At 40.8% G+C, this 25,271-nt stretch overlaps 1 protein-coding gene across 14 annotated transcripts in view; it reads left to right on the forward strand.

Moving 5' to 3' along the window:
• RBMS1 (RNA binding motif single stranded interacting protein 1) overlaps positions 1-25,271 on the forward strand; it is a 1,922,565-nt gene that overhangs the window by 1,638,210 nt on the left and 259,084 nt on the right. For 8 of the 14 annotated variants that reach the window (XM_044074729.1, XM_044074739.1, XM_044074730.1 and 5 more), the window contains one exon: positions 13,514-13,558. The exons of the other annotated variants lie outside the window; for them this stretch is intronic. In XM_044074729.1, coding sequence (XP_043930664.1) covers positions 13,514-13,558 — 45 coding nt within the window. The remainder of the gene's footprint in view (positions 1-13,513; positions 13,559-25,271) is intronic. 14 annotated transcript variants of the gene reach the window in all.

A 25,271-nucleotide genomic window follows, 5' to 3' on the forward strand; every position in this document is an offset into this window, starting at 1 on the left:
GGCAGGCGACTTAAGCAGAAATCTAATGGACCCATACGAGTGGAAACTGGAACCCAACTCATTCAAACTTGTAATCCACAGGTGGGGGACACCAGAAGTGGACCTCTTTGCTTCCCCCCAAAACCATCAACTGAGCAAATTTTGCACCAGAACTCCCTACAGCCATGCATGGATAGTGGATGCCCTATCCTTTGCATGGGAAAACCTCTCAATCTATGCCTTTCCCCCTCTGCCCCTCCTTTCAAAAAGTACTTCTCAAGATCAAACAGGACAAGCCAGGGACAATCCTTATTGCACCAGACTGGCCACACCAGCACTGATACCCACTCCTACGCAGTCTGACAGCAGTGCCACCCTGGCACCTACATCAGACCCCCCCCCCAGCTCTGCTGCCAGCAGGAGGGACAGATTTTGCATCCTCAGCTGTAAACCCTGAACTTTGCAGCCTGGCTTATTCCCTGAATACATCACCAGCAATCCTCAGAAAACAGGTGCTGGATGTTATCCTTGAGGCAAGGAGGCCTAGTACTAGGAAATACAATTCAGAAAAGTGGAGAAGATACTGTTCTTGGAGCCAGTCTCAAGGAAAGGACACAGCCATGCCCACCTTACCTCAAATACTAGATTATCTATCAGAGCTGCTCCACAAAGGCCTATCCTTCTCATCAATTAAGATTCATGCCATCTCAGTTCATTACAATACTGAGCCACCACTCTTCTCTCACCCTCTGATCAAACAGTTCTTGAGAGGAGCTGACAATTTAAGACCACCAAGGAGAGCTCCTGCTCCTGCCTGGGACCTTAACTTTGTACTAGAGAAGCTCACCCTCCCCCCTTTTGAGCTTGCTGCTACAGCAGAGTTAAAAATCCTTTCTTGGAAAACAGCCTTACTTCTAGCCATCACTTCACCAAGAAGAGTGTCTGAGTTACAGATCCTTATGGCTGTGGAACCCTTCATTATCTTCCATGTGGACAAGGTTTCCCTCAGGGCTAACCCATCATTTATGCCCAAGGTGGTATCCAGTGTGGCATTAAACCATTTCATCCATGTACCAACTTTTTTCCTAATCTTCAGAATAAAGGTGAAAGGATCCTGCAGTCATTAGACGTGCACAGACAGCTCAGGTTCTACCTGACAGGACTAAACCTTTCAGAAAATTTGACCAGCTGCTAGTCAGCTTTGATACAGGGGCAGAAAGCAATGCCATTTCAAAGCAAATCATTTCTAAATAGATAGCACACTGTATCCATTTCTGCTACAAACACTATGGAAATCCTACCCCACAGGGGATCAGACCTCATTCCAGTAGGGCTACCTCATCCTCTACAGCATTTCTCAGTGGAGTCCCTACCAGGAACTTCCTGGAAGCTGCAACCTGGAGTTCTGTACACACCTTCACTAAGTATTACCACTTACCTATCTTTTCTAAATCCAGAGCTGGATTTTTACCACAGCAGTCTTATAAGGCCTGCTAGCCAGCTCTAATACTTCATGACTGCCTCCACCCTTCCTCAGCTTTAAGAATCAACCCAAGTGTGATGACTGCAACAGTGAAATACGAAGAACATAGTACAGTTGTGTACACTTACCGTAAATGTAGATGTTCAAGTGTATTCACTGTTGCAGTCCTGGTTACCCTCCCTCCAGCCCCCTGTCTTTTCTGTACTTTCTACCTATCCTCTTTTTTGGCCATATCTTATGGCAATGATATTTCCTTTTTATTGGAGGTGTTCCACATCATGTGATTGCTTCCTATTTTGGGGGCTCCTGACATCTTGGGCAAAAAAAAAAAAACTGATGTAGTGGCATTGACTGCATGTTTTATACCCCTGATGTCACGGAAGAGGCGACAGCATCCGATGCAGAAATCCCAAGACTCTGGTATTCGGGCCGAAAGAGGGCTTCTGGCAGGCAGATAACCGAAGTGTGATGACTGCAACAGTGAATACACTCAGACATCTATATTTATGGTAAGTGTACACAACTGTACTTTCTAACCCTTTGTCTCATCTCAGAAGAATAGTTTCCTTAGTTGCAGCCATTAGCACCACAGTATTTCTGATAAAGTTCTCTGTACTGAATTTTTAAAATCTGCCAACTCATTACACTCTTAAAAAACATGTTCTCAGTTACCTCAGTCTTTCCTTTTCTAACTCTAGCATTTGCTGCCTACTTGATGAAAAATTCTGTGAAGTGTGGTGTGTAAAAATACCTATGCAAACATATTCAAGCTTAAATCCTGAACCTTGTTGCGTACTTGGGAGGTATACAGATGTCCTCTCATTGTTCCTTTGTAGATTGCTTTTCCAGTATTTCCTACCAATCTTTTCTAACCTTCTCTGATTGATTTTTTATAGCCATCATAAAATATTATACATGCCCTACTAATTATCCATATATGTGTTAGCAATCCCTAGTACGGAGGGTAGCCTGTAACCTGCTGTCCAAACCTCCTCTTAGCCTCATCACACTCTATTACATTTCCCTCTCTAGTTATTTGCTCCCAAAAACTTGGTTCCTTTGCCAGTTTTCTCCAATAAATTACAAACCTGGTTGCCTATTTCTATACCCCAACTTGGTCTCATCCCTTTTGGCTGAATCTCCTTTTTCCATTCCTGTATTGTCTAATGTTTTGAAATACTTTATGCTGTTTAATATAATATTCTGTACAGTTGTTATTCTCCTTAAGGACCTGCATCCAAAATCTTAGTCTCTCTACCTCTTATTTGTCAAACATCCCCATTTTGTTGTCATCCCTTTCTATCTATGTTTGTAACCTTCCACTTGTGTTCTGGATATGGACCTTAACTATGTAGTTTTGAACTATTCCTTCATATCAAGTAATACTAACACACCTTCTTCTACAGGTAGGATCGACTTCTACTTAACTCTTGTGCTCTTCCCCTCTTGGATAAATTCCTTCAACTCTTATTATTCTTTTAAAACACCATTATTGAATTATTAGTTCTGATGTAGGTGAACTTACAGTTATATAAAAATAATCAAACCATATTAACAAGTTCACATTTACAAATATACATCACATATATTGCTATGTAGCCTGCAATCTAAGTAACGTTATAAAAATTATTAATTTCCTGCCTTCTCTAAAACCTCATTCCTCCTCCAAAATATGATCTGCATATATTGATGTCTTTCTGTTCTCATGTTGCAGTATTCATAACTGTAGGGAGGTTGCTGCGTGCAGCACTGGAGATCCAGCCAGTATACCAAAGTCTTAGGAGCAGGGGTACGTGTGACATCTGATGTCAGCGCTATAAACTTACGTTGGATGTAAATGTGACGTCTGCACTTACCCACTTCAGAACTTTTCTGCTGCACTGATCGTTGGAACTCCGATCACCAGCTTCAGGAAGCAGTTCACTCATTTGACTCAGCCTTCCACTACAGATAAGTGCCCTTTTGGGTTTTTTTTGCTGTTGTCTGTTATTTAGCTTTTCAGGCATACATGTCAATTAGAAAGGGGAAATGTGCTTATTGGAGACAAATTCCTCACAAGGACATGCATGACAAGTGCATTTTCTGTTTAGGGGAGGCCCACGACCGTATCTTGTGAAATTTGTAAATCGTTTGTGCCTAAAACTCTCCACAGCCACCTGGCTGCACTCAAACTTTACCTCGAGAACCAGGGACTCTGATGACTAGCATTAGGTATGGAGGACAGGGCAGGTATTTCTGATGAGCCACCTCGGAAGTAGACCAAAAAAGTTAGGCCCGACGCCCATGCTGCACCTCAGGAATCCGATGAGACTCCCGAGGCAGATGTTAGCTCAGGGTCCCATCGGATGACCATTTCTCAGCTTGAATCGTGAACTGCAATGGAAGCCGGTTTGGCAGAAATACTGAGTACGTCCACTGAGGTAGACCAGCCATCAGCTCATGGCATTGGAGGGGCCTACTCCTGCTCTGCCAACCACCCAGACGTCGGTTTCTAAATCGACTCTTCCTTCTACTCTTCTGAAGTGGAAACAGAAATTAAAACATACTGAACAGCAACCTGCACCTGGGTGAGAAGTTTTCCCACAAAGTCTCTTCAAGGCATTCCAGGCTGTCCGGTCACAGGTCCCTCAATCTGCTCCCCCTACTGTGCAGGCCTTAGAAGAATCAGAGGAATACTTCTCGTGTGAAGAATTCCTGACTTACTGCTCTCAAATTGAATCCCCCAAGGACTTTATCACCCCCGAGGAAGAGGACTCTTTTAGCCCTGAGTCTCCAGGGGAAGAATTTTCATTTGGGGATACTGTCTCTCTCATGAGAGAACACTTTAAATGGCAGGCCTCAGATTTTTCAGAAACAAAAAGAGATATTTTGAATTATTACGATCTGTTGTACCTCCCTTGCTTCCGGCCTTTCAAAATGCCTTTATGGCTGCTTCACAGGCTCCTGATTCTTAGCCCCCTGCTTCTAAACACCCAGACAGGTTCTATAAAGTACATCAGGACACTTGGTACCTGTTCAACCCCCCCCCCACTGCAGACCCTGCAGTCATAGCAGTTTCTGTTGACAAATCCTCTACACAGCTCCCTTCTTCCTGTCTATTTCCTACTGACAAGGACAGCAAGTTTGTGGATAGGCTAGACAAGAAGGTCTATACCTCTTCTGCTCTTGCCATTAAAGCCCTTAATTACCAAACCCACATGGCCATGTTTGTTTTGGACACCCTCTCTAAGGCTTCAGCTCTATTACCTGAGGTACTAGACTCACCTGCTAAGACCCAACTTAACACCCTTCTTTCCACCACATCACAGGTGACCAGGCACTCCATTAAGTGCAGTTACAATGCAGTGGAGGCCTGTTCAAAATCTGCAGCTTCATGCTCTGTCCTGAGGAGATACCCCTGGGTGAGGCTCCAAACCCCTTCCTATGGATGTACAAACCAAGTTGTTAGATGCTCCATTAGACACTTAAGGCCCTTTCCGATGAAGCTTCTGCAGAACTCCTCAAATCCCTACAAGAAAAGGGAAAGGATTTGCAAAATTTAAAACATTTACTGGTTTCACCTATTCCTAGATACCATAGGAATTTTCCTCAAAGGACAATGTTAAGAGACAGTTAGCTCATTCTGCTCCACCTCAGAATAAGGAATAGTGGCAAGCTAGGAAACATTCAACCCATAGACCTCCTTCCTCTGCCACTACAACTCCTTTTCGGAGGCAGTCTGAACTTGGCAGACCCCCTCCACTGTGACTCAAACCCACTATCTCCTTCCACCTCCTGTCCCTTTTCCTGACCCTCTCCCTACCCTCCTGTTGGAAGATCACCTCATAGGACTAGGTCCTCTCTATCATTCAGAAAGGTTATTTTATAACTTGATGGACATTACCCCCCTTCCAGGGGATACCCCAACCCCCTCCAAGACAGCTTCATCTCTTCCCCTCTATACTCAATCAGTTACAGGCTCAGGGCACCATATAAAGGGTACCACTAAAACAGGTAAACAAGGAGTTTTATTCCAGGATGTTTCTGGTCCCAAGGAAAGATGGTCCTTGGAGACTCCTGTATCTGTTTGTCCTCCACCTTTTCTTCAAGGTTCACACCTTCAAAACGCTCACCTTGCATCTGCTGTTGCCCCTCATTCTAAGCCACACCTTTATGGTATCCCTGGATCTGAAGGACACCTACCTTCACATTCCAATTCACCTCTGCTACAGGAAATTCCTACGGTTTTCAGTAGGTACCTTGCATTTTCAGTTTCTGCATTACCTTTTGGGCTTCCAAAGCCCTCAGTGTGTTCACAAAGTGTCTAGCTCCAGTGATTGCCCACTGCAGAACTCAGGGTGTTTAAATATACCCATACCTAGATGACCTGTTAACACTGCACCAGGACTGTCACACTCTTTACCATCACCTACACCAGTTGGCTAACACCCTGGCAAGCTTAGGGTTCACGGTGAACCCGGAAAAGTACCACCTGATCCCTACACAGGACCTAGTCTTCTTAGGGTGCAGGGTCAGAACAGACAAGATGGCAGCTTTCTTCCCCTGCCAGAAGATAATAGACATCACCCATTATTTCAAAAACCTCCTCACTCTTCAAACACTTAATAGCCAGGGAGCTCCTGAGAGTCCTGGGACACATGGCATCCCTGCTACCCATGCTGCCTGTGGCAAGGCTGCATATGAGAAAGATTCATTGTGTTCTAAAGACTCGTTGGAACCAACATCCTCACCCTCTGGACACTTCACTCCCTCTCCTATCATGCCTGAAAAAAGAACTGGATGGTGGATTGCAACCATCAATCTCAACCAGGGCATGCCTTTGCAGATGCCTCCACCCTTACAGCAAATCTTAACGGATGCCTCAGGTTTGGGCTGGGGGGGCAGTCCTACTGCACAACCACAAACTAAGCAAAGTACAGGGAGAGGGGTCTCCAGTCAGACAAAGGGAACACATCAACATCAAAGAGATGCGGGTCCTTTACCTAGCATTACAGACTTTCAGACAGGTCCTCCTTCCAGGCACCTTGAAAGTAGTGACAGACAGTATGACTGTCTTGTGGTATATAAGCAAGCAGGGGGGACAAGGTTGTACCCCCTTTGCAGCCTAACCATACAGATCTGGACCCTAGTATCAACCCTCCATATCCACCTGCAAGCAGTGTATATTCCTTCAGCAGAGAATGCAGCAGCAGACTTGCTCAACAGAACCTCTGCACCCTCTCACAAATGGATGCTTCACAGAGAGGTATTCCTGGATCTTATACACAAGTGTGGTATTCCTCAGGCAGATCTGTTTGCTTCCTCCCAGAACAGGCAGATGCCTCAGTTTTGTACAAACAATCCACACCCCCAGGCCTGGAATGTGGACGCCTTTTCTTGTATCTCTATGCCTTCCTTCCCTCCCTTTACACTGATTCTGAAGATAGAGAGGGACAAACCAAAAATCCTGCTGGTGACTCGCTACTGGTCAAGACAGCATTGATTTCCCCCTTCTTCACCTTTTAGCCAAGGACAATCATCACAGGTTACTCACACAAGACGGGATCCCTAATACACCCTAAGGTGACCAATCTCAAACTCACTTTATAGGTTATAGGGTTCTGATCTCCTTCAGACACCTATACTCAGAGGACACCTATACTCAGAGGACATACTCAATGTCCTGCAGGACCCAGTAAACCTAGTACCAGGAGAAATGTGTCAAAGTGGAAAAGGTTCTCCAGGTGATGTTAAAAGAAAAACCAGGACCCTTTACTCATTCCTGTACCCATGGTCCTTTCTTACGTGTGTGAGCTTCTACAGTCAGGACTGATGTACTCATCTGTTATGGTCCACTTGTCTGCCTTTGGTTACCTCCTTTGGGATCCAGGTTAGAGGTTAAGCTCTTGAAAGGCATCCTCTATATCAGACCCCCTCGGAAGCCAATACCTCCTATTTGGGACTTAAATGTTGTCCTTGAGAAACTTACCTTACGACCATTTGAGCCAGCTTATGCATCACTGAAACTATACACCAGGAAAACTGTTCTGGTGGCCTTCACACCCACCAGGAGGGTATCAGAAATGTAAGCCCTGCTGGCCATCCCTTCTTACCTCATCTTCCATAAAGATAGGGTCTCCCTCAGGACTTAACCCTTCCTTCATGCATAAGGTGGTTAATGAGCTATCTTTAAATCAGACCATTAACCTTCCTGACTTCTTCCCTCAACCCCAGAATTCCTCTGAAAGGATTCTACATTCCTTAGATGTCCACAGACAACTTAGGTTTTGTTTTGTCTAGGTAATACCTATTAGAAGATCTGACCAGCTCTTCATCTTCTACCACCCAAGGGCCTTGAGGAAGGCAGTCTCAAAACAGACTGTATTTTCATGGATTTCAAAGGCTTATCTCTGCATGTTACTCCCTTCATGGGAAAGTTCTATCTGGAAATGTGAAAGCTCACTCCACCAGGGCAGCTGCTTCTTCAGCGACCTTCATCAGGGTGGGTTGACTATGCTTCTGTCCTAGAAGCGGCCTGGTCATCAGTTCATACATTTACCAAGCATTATAAACTAGATTTAGTCTCTAAAGCCAGAACTGGATTTGCTAGATCCATCCTGCATGGTCTCATAGACCAGAGACCACATCCCTCCTCCCAGGCTCATACCTAGAAGCTTTGGTACTCTCTCTACCGTTATGAATACTGGAACATGAGAATAGAAGGACATAGAATAGTTGTGTAAGAACTTACCATAACCTTAGATGTCCTTCTCTTCCTTGTAACTTGAGACTAGAAGGACTAGAATAGTTGTGTAAGAACTTACCATAACCTTAGATATCCTTCTCTTCCATGTAACTTGAGAATAGAATGACATAGAATAGTTGTGTAAGAACTTACCATAACCTTAGATATCCTTCTCTTCCATGTAACTTGAGAATAGAATGACATAGAATAGTTGTGTAAGAACTTACCATAACCTTAGATGTCCTTCTCTTCCTTGTAACTTGAGAATAGAATGACATAGAATAGTTGTGTAAGAACTTACCATAACCTTAGATATCCTTCTCTTCCATGTAACTTGAGAATAGAATGACATAGAATAGTTGTGTAAGAACTTATCATAACCTTAGATGTCCTTCTCTTCCATGTAACTTGAGACTAGAAGGACTAGAATAGTTGTGTAAGAACTTACCATAACCTTAGATATCCTTCTCTTCCATGTAACTTGAGAATAGAATGACATAGAATAGTTGTGTAAGAACTTACCATAACCTTAGATATCCTTCTCTTCCTTGTAACTTGAGACTAGAAGGACATAGAATAGTTGTGTAAGAACTTATCATAACCTTAGATGTCCTTCTCTTCCATGTAACTTGAGACTAGAAGGACTAGAATAGTTGTGTAAGAACTTACCATAACCTTAGATATCCTTCTCTTCCATGTAACTTGAGAATAGAATGACATAGAATAGTTGTGTAAGAACTTACCATAACCTTAGATGTCCTTCTCTTCCTTGTAACTTGAGACTAGAAGGACTAGAATAGTTGTGTAAGAACTTACCATAACCTTAGATATCCTTCTCTTCCATGTAACTTGAGAATAGAATGACATAGAATAGTTGTGTAAGAACTTACCATAACCTTAGATGTCCTTCTCTTCCTTGTAACTTGAGACTAGAAGGACTAGAATAGTTGTGTAAGAACTTACCATAACCTTAGATATCCTTCTCTTCCATGTAACTTGAGAATAGAATGACATAGAATAGTTGTGTAAGAACTTATCATAACCTTAGATGTCCTTCTCTTCCATGTAACTTGAGAATAGAATGACATAGAATAGTTGTGTAAGAACTTACCATAACCTTAGATATCCTTCTCTTCCATGTAACTTGAGAATAGAATGACATAGAATAGTTGTGTAAGAACTTACCATAACCTTAGATGTCCTTCTCTTCCATGTAACTTGAGAATAGAATGACATAGAATAGTTGTGTAAGAACTTACCATAACCTTAGATATCCTTCTCTTCCATGTAACTTGAGAATAGAATGACATAGAATAGTTGTGTAAGAACTTACCATAACCTTAGATGTCCTCCTCCTTAGATGGATCTGAAAAGCTTTCTCCCTTTATCTTCTTGCTTACCAGGGGTACTACTGTATGCGGCAGTCCATTCTGAAGTGGGTATGTGCAGACATCACATTTATAGCCAGAGTTGGTTTATGGCCCGGACATCAGGCATTGCATGTACCCCTGCTCCTAAGACTTTGGTATACTGGCCGGATGACTGGTGCTGTAGAGAGCAACCTCCCTACAGTCATGATTACTGCAAGATGGAAGAGAAGGACATCTAAGGTTTTAAGTTCTTACACAGGTATTCTTTCCCACAGTTACCATTTTTTTTCTATGTAATTTACCCCTACCCTTTTTTAAAGATCCCACTTCCTGTTCTTTTTTCTCTGTTGCAGTATTCACTATTTCCAGTATAGTTGGTTTAGATTTTAAAATCCATTTTCTAGTAATTGCATTTTTGGCAGCCACCACAATTAAGCCTAACAAGGCCTTACTGTGTCTAGGCAGTTCAGATCCTGAATGTCAGCTCAAAAAAATAATTTCCTTAGTTACACTTATTTGCCCACACAATATTTTTGACAGGTAGTAGTCTGTGGCAAAATTTTGAAGTCTGCCAGCTCATTGTATTCCCAAAACATACATTACCATTTACATCTTTCTTTACCATCATACCTCCAACATTTGCCATCTGCCTGAGGAAAAATTCTTTGGAGTCTGCTTGGGGTATAAAAGTGTCTCTGCAAACCCTTCGAAGAAAAAATCCTAAATCTTCTAGACTTTGTTGCACATTTGGGAGCCATACATATGTCCTCCCATTGTTTCTCTTTAAATTACATAGTTAATCTCTCTTTCACATCTTTTCTGACCTCTTTTGATTGATTCCTGTAGTTATCGTGCAATATTTTTTTATGCCCTACTAATTACCACTTTTTAACAGCAACTTCTATTCTAAATTCAGTTAAAAATTCAGAAGGTCCTTCATTTAGTTGACCCTTGTCCTTTTCTCATTGTCTGTACTCTGATATCAATTCATGATAGGAAAGGCAGTCACTAGCCTGTAATCCAAATGTCTTCTTGGTCTCTCCCCATTCTGTTACTTTTACTTCTCTAATTATTTGTTTCCAATATATTGCTTCCTTTGCCAGCTTCCTCCAGTAAATTCCCGTCCCCTCTTGTCTATTCTCTGTACCCCTAATTGCAGTCATCTGTATTGATATCTCTTTTCCCCATTCCCAGGGTGGCTTTGCTCTTGGTATACATTCTGCTACTTTGTAATATTATAATATTATATTATAATCTGTATATTTGTCGCTATTCTCCTTAAGGATCTGCAGCCAAAGTCCTGTTCTTTCCCTGTTTCTTGAATTACCTCCCCCCGCTTCATCATCATGCCTTTCCACTTTGAGTTGTTGCTTTCTGCTTGTGTTACATATAAGAGACTTAACTGTGTATCTCTAAAATTTCCACTCAAATCAGATAATCCCTAAACCTCCTTGCTCTGTTTGAAGAAACAACCTATCTTTTTGCCTCTTGCTCTCTTCCCTTCCCAAATACAATCCTTCAACTCTTTCTTAATTGCTGTCCACAACTTTTCCTCTGGTTGATAAAAAATATGCCTCACCTGTATGTAAAACTAAAAGCGCTACAAACATTTTCACAGCTTTTATCTTGCTGTCCATATCCATAAGCAAGAGCTTCCAGTTTGTCATTTTTTTATCTTTTGTTTAGTATCTTTCTAAGTATCCTTAGCTGCCATAACCATTTTTTTTTTAAATCCGTATTACTAACTACTTCATTTTATCATGTCCCCATAAGTATGGGAATTCCTGGATCAGTTCATTTGTGGGTACATAATTTATAACCATGGGCTGTGCTGTACCTTCAGTAATTTTATATCCTGAAATAAAAGGGAACTGTCTCAGAATATTCCACAACACTGAGATGTTCTTTTCTGGTCCCATCAGGTACAAAATAATATCATCTGCAATTAAAGCCAGCTTTTCTTGAATACCATACCAATTATATCCTTGGATTTATGAGCCCCTTATTTTCTGTGCCTGTGATTCTAAATATAATGCAAATAACAAAGAAGAAAGAAGGCACCCCGACTGTTTCATCTGTTCAGACACAACTTATCAGACAGGGACCCTTCCAAAACATTTTGTTAATTATTGTTCACAGCTTCTGTTCTGGTTGATAAAAAAAATATGCTTGATTTGTTGTATAAAACAAACGGGATTAAAAATATTTTCACTGCTTGTATCTTGATCTCCATATTCATAATCAAGAGTTTCCAGTTTCTATTTCTTTTTTCCTTCATTTAGTCTCTTCCCAGATATCCTTAGCTGCCATAACAGAATCCTTTTTAATCCATATACCAAAATTCTTAATCCTACCTTAAAAACTAACTTAATAAAAGAATTTCAAGTGTCCTCCCCTGTTAGCAGCGACCGATCCCTGATAGTTCAAGACAAGTGACTGGTTGGTTGTCTTTTTTTTCTGATCGGCTTCTCGTGGTTCAACCCACACCATTCGCCCTTGCTATGCTCTGACTCACTCCGCTCCCCTACCCTACCCCATTCCCATACACCCCCCATGCCATTACATTTATAGCCAAGTCCATCTTGCCCCTCCCTCTACCCCACCTCTTCCTCTCACCCTCACCCACTCACACTCTTATCATTCTCCTGCCCTACCACACTTCTGTTAACACACCCCTTACATCTCAATCTGTGCTCCACACCCCTCCCTATTTATCTCCACCCCCAAGTGCACATTCCTACTACTGTACCACTACGTAGTCACTCTGTGTACAAACTCTTCTCTGTACTTAACACTTTTCATTTACCTATCTGTTCCCCTACAACACCACTCCATAATAAACTCATAACGCTAATCCCTACTCTACCTAGCACTCACACACCTCTACACAGGTGTATTCACCCTTTTCTCTACCCTTTCACACTTAAGCCCCCTCCTCATTAAGACTCTTCACACCCTCATCATACTTCTCACCCTCTAACTCACGACTCTTCTTTTGTCAGTATCATACCTCTACTCTTAAACTGAAATTAATGTTATAAATCTTACACTTACAGCTGCCATCGTGTATGCAGAGTAATGAAAGTGGTAATGTCAACACGTCAGTATTCAACATTATTGACATTGCCCAGTGAACCTTGACTTCCAGTGATTTACAAGTAATGTTTTGTAGGGGGGCAAGAACCCCTGCACCCCCCATGTGGGGGGCTGTGCCCTCCAAACCCTCTGCTAATTATATATACAAACTCTGAGATTGCACTACAGTGAGGAAAAGGGTAAATTTCCTGATCTCCAAGCAGAACATTGACCTCACAGTGAATGCACACTAGCATTCACTGTTGTGGAGTCGAACATATTCATTTCGACGTTATGTGAACTTGAAAACAGCCTTTCGACCACCCAAGTTCGCATAACTGCTGTCCGAAATTTATTTATTTTTAAACAAGTTTTTCCTCTCTGGTTGCTATTTTTCCTCTCTTCACACAGCATGGTCCTTTGTAAATGTTTCCCTTGCTACATGCTCTGACAAACATTTGTGTGATAGTTTAGCACTTATGTTATTTCTGCAGAATTGTGTTGTAAATGGCTTGCCTTAAGGAAAGTTTTTATGCAAGTATACCAGCTTTCAGGGATCGGTCTTCCTGCCAACCACAGCTGTGGGACCCTGGTGCTGTTTGTACGGATCATGACCACAGAGTTGCACCTGTGATGCAGTGTGTTGTGTCTGCATTCTGTTTGGTAACTAAATGATATTGGCTAAGTTTGTGGCTTATTTACAAGGATGAAGCATGACTGCCACAAAGGTTAAGTGGGATTATGCACACACTGAATAAGGAAAATGTATATGAATCAGCCCTGGTTCTGTTAGACATCCACAGTTTTAAGCTTATTTAAAGTCAATGTTATATTTTCAGCAGCTATGTAATGCATGGCCCAATGATGGTGTCTCTTCTGTAGGTTTTGCTTGATGGAGCTGACTCCCCCAAAGATCTATTGCCGATGGTAAGTAATTTTCTGTTTTTAACTGTTGGTGTCAAGTCTGCACCAGTGAATAGGAAAGGGTGTGCAAGTTCAGCCTGTTTGAAAGTCTTAATTGTCACTAAGAATATTTCATACTGAACAGTCATAGAAGAAGAAAAAAGATTATAATGGTAGATTTGTGGTAGTAAGGGGCTACTGGCAAGGGAGGTGAATTATGCTGGCTTGTATTTATACTCCACCTAAAACTGCTGTTAAGGAGCTTAAGAATGTTCTGGTAGAAATTATCAGCTTTCAGCGGGGAATGTTATAGGTGGGGACTGAAACTTGATTTGCAGCAGTGAGGATGTATCTGGGAGGAGATATAATGGAAAATATAACAAAAGAGGATAGATTTCTAAAGAAATTTATGAAAATGTCTGGTATGGAAGATGTGAATTCAGTAGTTGGAACTTTGAGAGAATTGACATATTATTCTCAAGGTGCATTAACTGGTTTGGGTTAGACTAGACAGAAATTATATTTCACAGGAACACATGCATTTAATCGAAAGCTTTGACACGCATCCAATAATTATTTCAGATCACGTGCCAGTAACAACTAAGATGAAAGTACAAGGTAATAACATTAAAATGAGACAATAGCAATTCCCCACCTATCTATTAAAAAGAGAGAAATTTAGGAATAGGTAGTGGAAGTTATTCGAGAGTTAGTACGGAAGAGGGAAATTTTTTCAGAAGTTATAGCTAAAGAGTGGGATAAAATGAAAGTGGAGTTTAAGGTGTGGTTAAAAAGTAGCAAGAACTATTTAGAAAGGCTGACCATCATTAAAGTATTGCAGAATAAGGGGGATCTCACAGAACAAGAAGAGACACAACTGCAGAGTGCTAAAGAAAAAAAGGGAATATCTGGATAATGTACACGAGTTTAGAAATATTGCTGTTAAGCAACTGTTTTTTGATAACTCCAGAGCACAAAAACTTTTAGCACAACAACTTAGGCAACGGAAAGTAGAAAGGTTGTTGCCAAACTTAGGGAGCCTATAACAAGAAAAATAACCAGACATCCTCTAGAGGTATTAGTGATAGTTCAGAAATTTTATGAAAATTTGTAAAAAGCAGAAAAATGGGGATATCAAGAAATTGCACAAATGGAAGTATTTATGGAGACTTACGTATGCCAAGGTTAAAGGTAGATGAGTTAAGATAGGAGGAAATGAGCTAAAACAGTGAAGTATGATCAATCTACAGGAAAGTCTCCAGGAATAGATAGGATTTTGTGAAAGTTTGGGAGCTGGGAGGGAAGAAAGTGCTAAAGATCTAGAAGGTTTTGTTTAACAATATTTTAAAAGGAGAGAAAACCCAACCTCCTGGAAGAAAGCAGTGGTAGCTGTAATACCTAAAGAGGGTAAATACCCATTAGACCCAGTTTCATAAAGGCTTGTTTCAATTTTAAACCATAATTATAAAGTGTTATGTCCATAATAGCTAAAAGAATGGCAAAGTTATTACCAGAATAGATAGATATGGATCACTGTGGTTTTGTGGAGGGGAGGCAAACATTTGACAGCATCAGTAAAGCAGTGATGATCCAGATGGAAGCAGAATGTAAGAAAATACCTCTGTTATTGGTGGGTCTTGATGCAGAGAAACATTTGACAGAGTAAGCTGGCATATTATGAGTAGGGCAGTGGAAGCATTTGCATTCCCTGATGTAGTAAGTTTAATTAGGGAATATATGTAAGATTAGAGGCAAGAATTAAAATGGGAAGGTTACTGTCTGACAAGTTGTGTTTGAACAGCAGAATGAGGCAGGGGTATCCTCTCTCCCCTTTGTTATTTGCATTACATTTATATCCATTAGCAAAGAAAGTAAAGAGCTCAAAAATTCAAGGATACAGTTGGTGTGGCAATCAAAAAAAATTGGATTCATTTGCAGACAGTATTATTTTGTACCTGATAAAACCAGAAAAGGACTTCCCAGTGTTGTGAAACATTCTGAGACCTTTTCAAGTCTTTTTGGAATATAAAATTAACAAAGACAAAACAAAGGCTATAGCTATAAACTATGTACCCACCCATGAATTGGTTCAGTAATACCTATATATATATATATATATATATATATATATATATATATATATATATATATATGTATGGATCTAGGACTTTTGATCAAAAGATCAGAAGCTCGAATCCATTACCACCAAACACACTTTAACGAAAGCGCTTTCATCTAAAATGTGCTTTCGTTAAAGTCTGTTAAAAAAACCCACACAAAATCTACTTGAATGCAGTTGGGCAAGCCCCCCCCCCCCCCGCACACCTCCCCTACTTTAATATTCTCACTCTGAGGTCGCACTACAATGGGTAAAAGGGAATTTTCCCTTACCGCACGGTAGTACGACCAGAACAACAAGCATACTTGCGCGAAAGTGCTGCTTCGGTCAACGGCACTTTTGCGCAAGTATGCTCACCAAACTGGGATTCGGTGAAAGATGCAGTCTTGCATCCATACGGATCCTATATATATATATATATATATATATATATATATATATATATATATATATATATAGGGACTTCCTAAAATTAGGTATTTAGGAGTATGGATTAAAAAGGCTTCAGTTATGCTAGCCAAGGATATGGGGAAAGTGACTAAAAAAAAATACAAAAACTGAGAAACCGCAAGCTACTGTTTTTGAATATGGATAGCAAGATGAAAGCAGTGAAAATGTTTTCATACCTTTAATTTTATGCACAGGTCAGACATATTTTTAACAACCAGATGAGAAGTTGTGTACAGTATTACTAATCTTATAATAATAAGAGTTGAAGGATGTTGTCTGGAAGGGGAAGAAAGCAAAGGTGAAGTGGGATAAATTGATCCTCCCAACAGAACAAGGAGTTTTAGGATTACCTGATTTTGAAGGAAATTTAAGAGCTTCACAGTTAAGTCTCGTTTAAATAACATAAGCAAAAAGCTGTAATTCAGAGCAGAAAGGAATGATGCTGATTTGATTTTGATAGTTGAAGGCACTCGAGATAGTTGTTTTAAATTATTAGAAACCCTAAATTCTATCTCGGATTTTTTTTTAATTTACTATAGGATAAGTTGCTATTAAAGTAAACCTCTTAGATGTGTGCTTGGAATGGAATCAGGTGGATGGATTGTTTGAAAGTAGTGTACATAGGAAGGAAACTTGTACCAACAATTATTTACATTATGTTAGCAACCACACCCCTGTTTTATAAAGAAAAAGCTATCGAGAGGACAGTATATTAGGGCATGTGGAATGACTAGTAATGAAGTTAAGCTGAAGAAAGAAATGTCCCTTATTACTGAATTATTTGAGGCTAGGGGATATAAGTGAGAATTTTTATTATCTATAGAAAATGAAGTGCTGTCCAAGAGAGATACTATGTACCCCTCCACACACACATTTTGAAGGTAGCTTTTAGAAAAAACAGAGAAACAGTACTCTAAAAATAATGAAAGAAGATTGGTATGCAATTTACGTATGACAGTGGATAGTTCTGATATTCGTTCAATTATACAAAATAATAGGAAAATTCTGGAAGGTAATAAAGAGTTAGCTAAATTAGTGGGGGAATCACCTGGTTTTATTTATATCAATAGAGTTAATACTAAAACCAAGGATAACACAAAAATATCTGATAGTATCACTACAAATAGAGCCAAAGGGATGTTTAAATGTGGCAGTTGTAATGTATACCTTTATATTCTTGAGGGACCTTTTATTAATGTAGATACTGTTCCTTGTACATTACAGACACCACGTAGGTTTACTTGCAGAATTAAGGGAGTGGTGTATTTGAGTGTATGCTCAGGGTGTTGTGCCTTTTATGTAGGCATGACTGCCAGATCCTTAAAGGATAGGATTAGGGAGCACCTATATAATATCAAAAAGAAAGATGAGAGAATTGCCCTTTTTAAGCATACGACTATTTGTAGAAGTTATAAAAGGTTTCAGTTTTCAGTGTTAGAACAATCTAAGTTGGATCGTACAGGTGGTGATTTTAAAATTTTGTAGAGGAAAGGGAGACATTGTGGCAAATAAGTTTAGGGGCTGATAAATACCCAGAACTTAATGATGTGATCAATATTAAATGTTTTTAACTACTAGAAGATTATTTATAGATAAATATTGTGGATAGATAAATATTGTGGGCAGATGCAACTGTATTGGATTTTAGCAGGCATCTTAACAGTTAATTGCTAGAATTTTGTGTTGTTAAATTAAGTAATTAGTGATTGTTAATTGGATTTTATCTTTGATTGGTGTTTTATAGTATTTAAACAGTTGTGAAAGTCTTTTTTGTAGTTCTGATGAAGTCTGTGATAGACAAAAGCAGTGATTAAAAGATTTTGTACACTAAATTTGTGGTGATGGTGACCTTCTTTTCACTGGTTGCTGTGTCGGTCTGAGTGGTTTTATTTGTTACAAGTGAAGACCTGTTTGCTTGCCTTGCTAAAGTGCTGTTGCTGTAATTAATTTAAAGCAAAAAAGTACAGTGTCAGCTGTTCTCAGTCGTCCAATCCCCATGATCGATCTGTTGTTCATTGACTCTCTCTCTAATGCTGCTGCAACTACGTTGCAGTGTGGAAAAACGTAAACACATAGACGGTACAGTACACACCCCTTCAGCTCTCACCCGAATTCCAGCAAACTGGCAGTCTCCTCACGGAGCTGACATCATCTCGCACTCCCCTGCAAGTGATGACATCACAAAAATTTGCCAAAAAAAGGGGGGGTGGGATTTGGGAATTAAAGACGCCACTCAGGAATTTGTGGCACCCAATTATTTTGACTTAAAAAACAGTAAATACAGAGGAATTCAGTATGGCTGAGAGGTATGATGTGAAGTATAATGTTTGTAAACGCAAACTTGTTAGTGCAGTTTGATTAGTCTTGTATAAATGTAAATTTGCCTGTATCACAAATGATAATTCATTAAAGGTGTTTAAAAAAAGATATAGATAAGGTTGATACATTTTTTGCATGCAGGCATTCACCTTAAGAAGAACTTAAAAAAAAAAAAGGAGAACTTAACTTTTGTTGAAGCTGTCAAGATGACAAAGCAACTGCCGATGGGTCTTGGTCAGTTTCTCACATTTATTCCTTTTGAAATGATTAAAGTGTCTGGGGACAGGGACATCATCTTTCAGGCCTAGAAGTGTCCAAACACTGTTCATATGGTTGGTTATTAAGAAACCATTTCACCTTTATCAGATGGTTTAGGTTTGTCTGTTCAGGATCCCAACATCACCACCAAAAAAGTCTGTGTAGTACTTTGTTTTAGTGCAATTCCAAACAATCCATCACCTGGATTCTTTTCCTTCTGATGGAGAGTTTTTCACCCAGATTTAAAAAAGGGCTGATTGAAATACCACTGTGGTTGTCTGCCCATTCAGTTTTTTTTATGCCATGGCACACTTCTGGACATCCCTGGTTCAGCAGACCTTGGGTAAAATTATTCTGCTTTACTTTTCAGAAGAACAATGACCCCTAACCAGGAAAAAGCCGAAAGAAGAAGACTTTTCAGAAGAACAAAAACAAAAGTTAGTTTCCAGCTTCTGATTCCTCTGTCATAGAATGAAAATAGGACAAGAGTGACTTTTATCCCCTTGATGGATGTAGACATCACCGCTTCTAGTGTTTTGAGTAAAATGTGTCCTTAAAGCAGACCAGCTCTTTTAACAAGTGTTCCTTGTCATATAGGGATATAGGGAAGAGAAACCAGTAGCCTACATACAGGAAAACTGTAAGCAATCAGGACAAAATACCCTTTAAGACTGCCACCACTGTCTACCAGTCACACCCCTTCCAGCTAATTGACCTATTTCTTCTCCATCACCAATGGGAGGGTCAAGCAGAGGGTGGGCATCATTCAGACAGCCACTGGGATGGTTCACATTTCTGTAGTTCTCATCACAGACATAACTGCGTGCACCTGGCAAGCCTCAGGGCTGTCCAGAGGACATCCCCTGACTTCCAAAATGCACACTGAGGTCCTGCCCCTTCCCTCACAACATGGTCAGTGGACTCATTGGTGTCTGCCGTGGACATTAATATTGTCTAGTGTGCCCCTGATTGCATGCAATCCTTCCTTCCTTATGTGAAAGGCAAGCAGGCCATCCCTTTTCACCCCCCCCCCAGCTGATTCCTACAGTGCTGGGTCCATGACAGGGCTTGGGACTAAAAATAAGTTGGACAAATTAAAGCACTTTGAATCTGGGCACATAACTAAACATTGTTCATGAAGTATCCATGTTCAGGATACCTGTGGACTTCTTATTGTTCATGAAGTGGTAAGTCTGTGCTGTCTGATGCACACACCTGTACGGACATAGGTTCTCAGGCCTTGTATAACACTTCTGTACCTTTTTCAGTTAAAGGGAGATTGGTTTTCAGGCCTTTTACAACTCTTTTGGACCACTTTCAGTTAAAGGGAGATAGGTTCTCGGGCCTTGTGATACATCTGTGCAGTCTGATGCACAGACCTGTAGGGAGATAGGTTCTCAGGACTTGTATAACACTTCTGGACCTCTTTCAGTTAAACAAAGTTCCTGATAGTAAACAAGTTCAGAGTATTAACTTCCTTCCGTAGATTCAGTATTTTCAGTTCATCTCCTTTCCTTTTGGATTTCTGTTGTTTCCAAGTTATTCAGCAAAAGCTTTTGTATTTAAAAATGGCTTTGGCTCCATTTAAGCATACCATTACAGCCTTCTTCCTCCATCTAAGGCTCAAGGGCACCCATACATTATCTGAACAGCTGTTTGATTCAGGCCTACATCCAAAAGGAACTAGAAATAGATCTGGAACACGCTACTTCACACCTCTCTAGTTTGGTCGCCTGTATAAATTACCTGAAAACTTGTCTCCGTCCTTACCGTGGGAAGGCAGTTCTTAGAGTAGCAGTCCTTGATACCAAGGATTTTTTTTTCTTCCTCAGGAAAGACCTGTCTTCTGAACTGTCCATTTTGAAGTCAGCAGGGTGGATATAGTAAGAGTTATCCTGCAGGTGCTGTAACCTATGTCAGCCTCTATATTTGATGTTGTCCTTTACTGAGTACCACATGAGGAAAATTTATGGGTATCTCCGGGGGTTTAGAGAACAGTATGTTCATTTACTGGAAAATAAACTGCTAATCATCCCAGCTGTTCTAAAGGACTGCAGGCAGTGGACAAGACCAGATTAGGGATGCCAAACCCTGAAACATGGATGCATCAGACTGCTGGTGAACACTCATGCACGCACACACACACACACACACACACACACACACACACACACACACACACACTGCCCAGGGAAATAAGATTCAGTACTAAAACAAGCATATCCATGTAAAATTAATGCATCCTTGATATATATTTACTTGAATTTGTAAGACAACAATGGAATCCAAGAGCTCTGAGAATCATCACAGGATAACAATATAGGTGTGAAGTTCAGGAAGCAGAGAGGAATGTACTCTTAATAGCTGTGCAGATATGAAGTCTCGCCGTCAAATTGAACCTTAGTCTGTGAGCTTTCTCCATTCTTTCTAGCAAACCAATTCAGCAGGTTATCATCTGACCAGCACAAAGGGAAGGTTGCACCAACAGGTGTGTATAATCCAGTTTTGCTTTGGGGGGATGCCAGAGAAATACTTGTTTGCTTCCCATTAGAATCGTCTTTTCCTGCTTCCTATGCAGAGACAATTTGCCAGTGAATATCTTTTCTCTACACTGGAAGAAGGGACTGGTGTCCTCACCCCCCCCCCCCCCCCATTTCTACTACTCCCCGAAGCAGTATTGAAGGCAAGAGAAGACAACATAAATATATTCATAATAGTGATCTGTTGGCCAAATCAGCCCTGGTTCTCAAAAGATAAACAGGGAGAGACCCCAAATCCTTCCATCCCCATACATAGTCTGGCTTCCCTTACAGAGGGATACTGGTACATCCATACCTGTAAAACTACAGACTAGAGACCTGGAGTATAGAATATGGATTTTATGCTGGGACTTGAGGTACTTAGAAAATCATATGTGGTGAAATGTGAGTATCTTTCCTTAGGATGTGCCTTTAGTGGACAGCATATTTTAACCTATATGATAGTTTTACTTGGCAAATGCCTGTCAACATTCATATGTCCACTTGTCTGCCAAGATACCACAGCTGATTTCTGAAAATGGCCCTCTTTTTGACTTTGTGTTTCAGAAAATGACTCTGGCTCTGTTTGAACCTGCCAGTACATCTGCTATAAAATTCCTGCCTTAGTAAACACTGTTTCAAGTACCAGTAAACTTAGCTCAACTAATAACTGAGCTGCAAGCCTTGATGTGTGAAGAGTCTTGTGCTGTCTACATCAGACTTGGGCTGTCATTAAGGACTAACCCTTCATTCATGCCTGAATTAACCTTGACCAAGAGAAGGTTTTTCATCTGTTGGATGTGCATGGATGAGATATACTGCTGTGAACGAGACAAAGGCATTTTCTTTCCTTTAAACCAGGAAACTGGGAAGACTATAGCATCCAGACAGCCTCTCTTTAAATGGCTATCTAATTGATATTTTTTGTTGTGACTACTAGGACAAAAACCTTCATTCATATGTTAAAGCTCACCTCAGCATCCTTTACAAGAATTTGAGAGAATCTATGCAATACCTCTTTGAACTGCTGCTGACATATTCTCTAAACATTATATGGTAGGCGTTTTGTACTGTAGCAGAGTAAGCTGTGACTTGTGAGGTGTGCTAGCTTCCCCCACCCTAAGGTTTGTGGTGAATTACTCTTCTTCCTGTCCATCATGGATCACACTACAGCAGTGATTCTTATGGTGAAGTTTAGTGCACTTGTGTGCTCAGCTTATCTTAACAATAGATATAATGCAAGGATCAGTGTTGCAGTCTAGGCTCCCACCCACCAAAACCCCTGATGCACTGAGTATGTGGGATTAGAACCCCCCCCCCCCATTATCCCACTTTTCCTTCCTCCATCCTGTCTTGTGGACTGTTTATAGTACTGTTGTACAGGTCCAAACTGACAATGACATTTTTTAGTGACACCTCTGTCTGTCTCTCTCTCTTCTGCTCTCACATGCACATGAGCACACACACACACACACACACACACACAAAATAAAGCCATGGACACTGTTTTATACCCAGTGTCCTATTAATGATGTTCTTCGTGTTTCACTGTTGCTGTTATCACATTTGGGTTATCCCTGCCAGGGTAGCCCTCGGCTGGCCTGAATACCAGAGACTTAGTATTTCTGCGTTGGTTGTCGTCGCTTGAGGACTGACGTCAGGTCATCAGTGGTATAAATTAAGGCAGCCGACGCCATTGCATCAGTTTTTATTGCCCTATCTTGTCAGGAGTCCAGGTTCTGGTGGAAGAACCCCACCAGTGGAAAATAAATACCAATACGTCCCTTGTAAGGAAAGGAGAACAACAAGGAATAAAGGCAACAAAAGGAGAAAGAGAAAAAAGGGGGATGGAGGGAGGGAAACCAGGACTTCAACAGTGAATACACTCGAACATCTACATTTATGGTAAGTGTACACAACTGTACTATGTTCTTCGTGTTTGAAGCTCTTAGTGTAGGTGGACAGGTATATATACACCTGCAGCTAATATCCCATCTGTAATGAAACATATTGCAATAAATGATCACTGTATTTGAACATCTGCTCCATTTTTCCTGATGGACATGTCCAGTGCACAAAGCAATCCATCATACTGTTGTGAAGTTACACTTGCTAAACAGGACTAAGCTAACACCATGCAGCATGTGGTTTTCTCCAATGTAACACTCAAGACTTGCTCTAAAAAAAGTAGAATTGGAAAGCTAAAAAAAGAGAGATAGGATGAGATTTTATTTTGAAAGCACTGGTTCCTCAGTCGTCTGAGTACCTCACACAACTCTTCTACTCTGTTTCATTGTACCAGTCATAACAAGGTAGTTCAGCAGCTTACGGAGCTGTGACTGGGGGCCCTAGCAAACTTATATTGGACCACTGCCACATAGCAGGACTAGATGTGGCCTTTGTCTACACGTTACGTTTGTACAATGTAATGAATGTGAGGGTAGCAGACTTCACTGTTTCTTTTCATACAGCAACACAGAAAGCACTGTGGAAAAATAGGACAAAGGAAGCCCTGATAGACCAAGTCTTGACCTGCCCTAATGGCTTCACAATAGGCCAGCACCCATTCAGCGTATTATTTCTGAGGACATGGGAGCTAGGCATTCCTGGGTAGACAAGAGCCTCATGGGCCAATTGTTCTGCCTTGGAATCCTCATCAGCTGTTGAGTGGTAGGGAACAGGCCACCTTACTAGTCCTGGGGGACAGCTAACCCTCTGCCCCCACTCGTGACACCTGTACCATTGTTGACTCCTGAGGTGAAGCATGTCTCCACATTCCATTATCCCTTCAGCTGCCACTGCCAAATACACCCTTACAGCATAGGTTTGGTGGGCTCAAACACCACTGGGTGACAGTTGCTAGGTGTCGCTTTTATAGCGAGCCAGAACCACCTCCCTCCCTGCCCCAGGGTGGGTGAGCTGGCAGTGGCCACTTACTCCCTTTTTCCCTGACCAGCTCTTACAGGTATCGGAATTGGTATTCAAACTTAGGTTATCTGTGGCATAGTCTAGTCAGTGTTTTATTCCTATATATCATGCAGCTGGTTTCTTTGTGGACATTTATGAGGTGTTAGTGTCCATCATGAAGCCTTTCATTTGGGTCACCTACAAAGCCAACTAGAAAAGATTTTTCACCTTGATATTGAAATGTCATTTTCCTCTTCTGTGTGAGTTTCCATATTTGTTTGGCTTGTTTCAGGCAGTGTTCTGATAAAAGTTTCATTTGCCCCACCATTCAAGTGTGTGTGTCTGCCATCTTGGCACACCATTATTTTTTTTAGAACCACATGGCTCTGGTACAGAAGTTCATGAAGACAGGCATTAACCTTTGGATTCTAGTGATAAAGCTGTCTCCACTTTATATAAACTTCCTGATTGATAATGCTGAATTGGCATCCCTTTAGTTTGTGTTTTGGATGTTTTTTCCTCTTGTCACTTTAACTCAACTTAGTACATCTCTAGTTCCAGCTTCTAGGCTGAAAAGAGTCTCTGCCTTCCATAGCAGCGGAGTCTGTATGAGGTTGAGCATCACCCCCCCCCCAATGTCTCATGATAAATCCTCATTGTTTTCATGAAGGTGTTTTTTTTTTTACTTTTTATTTATGGTCATTTGGGACATAACTCCATTCTTCTTCTCTGTATTGTCATTGTTCAGAAGAGATTTCTAACTTTTTTTGAGTCCCATCAGTGTTTAACTTAGATTTAGTACTTTTTTTTGAAGTCCCATTGCACTGCACTGTGCTAATGTGTAGTGGGCCATTTTGTCACAACTGGAAAAAAATAGTAAAAAAAAAACAAAAAAAAACTTAGTGGCCCTAAGTAGAGTTGGGGCAAATCCCTACAGCCCTTGCAGAGGAGTTTAGGCACTGCATTCCTGAATTATAACATCCTCCACAGTCACATAGCCTCCAGGGTAAGATTGTAATGCAATAGGAGTCAAAGAACTTAACAGTAGCCATGGAGTCCGATATAATTCCACCTGCATAGACACATTTGCAGTTTCAAATCAGATCTCAGCTACACCTTTTTTTCACCAAAAGATTAAGAAGGTTTTGGCCAGCAGTGTTACAGG

This window comes from Protopterus annectens, chromosome 6.part0 (genome assembly GCF_019279795.1).
Source record: "Protopterus annectens isolate FY-2018-M chromosome 6.part0, PAN1.0, whole genome shotgun sequence".
NCBI classification, from domain to species: domain Eukaryota; kingdom Metazoa; phylum Chordata; order Ceratodontiformes; family Protopteridae; genus Protopterus; species Protopterus annectens.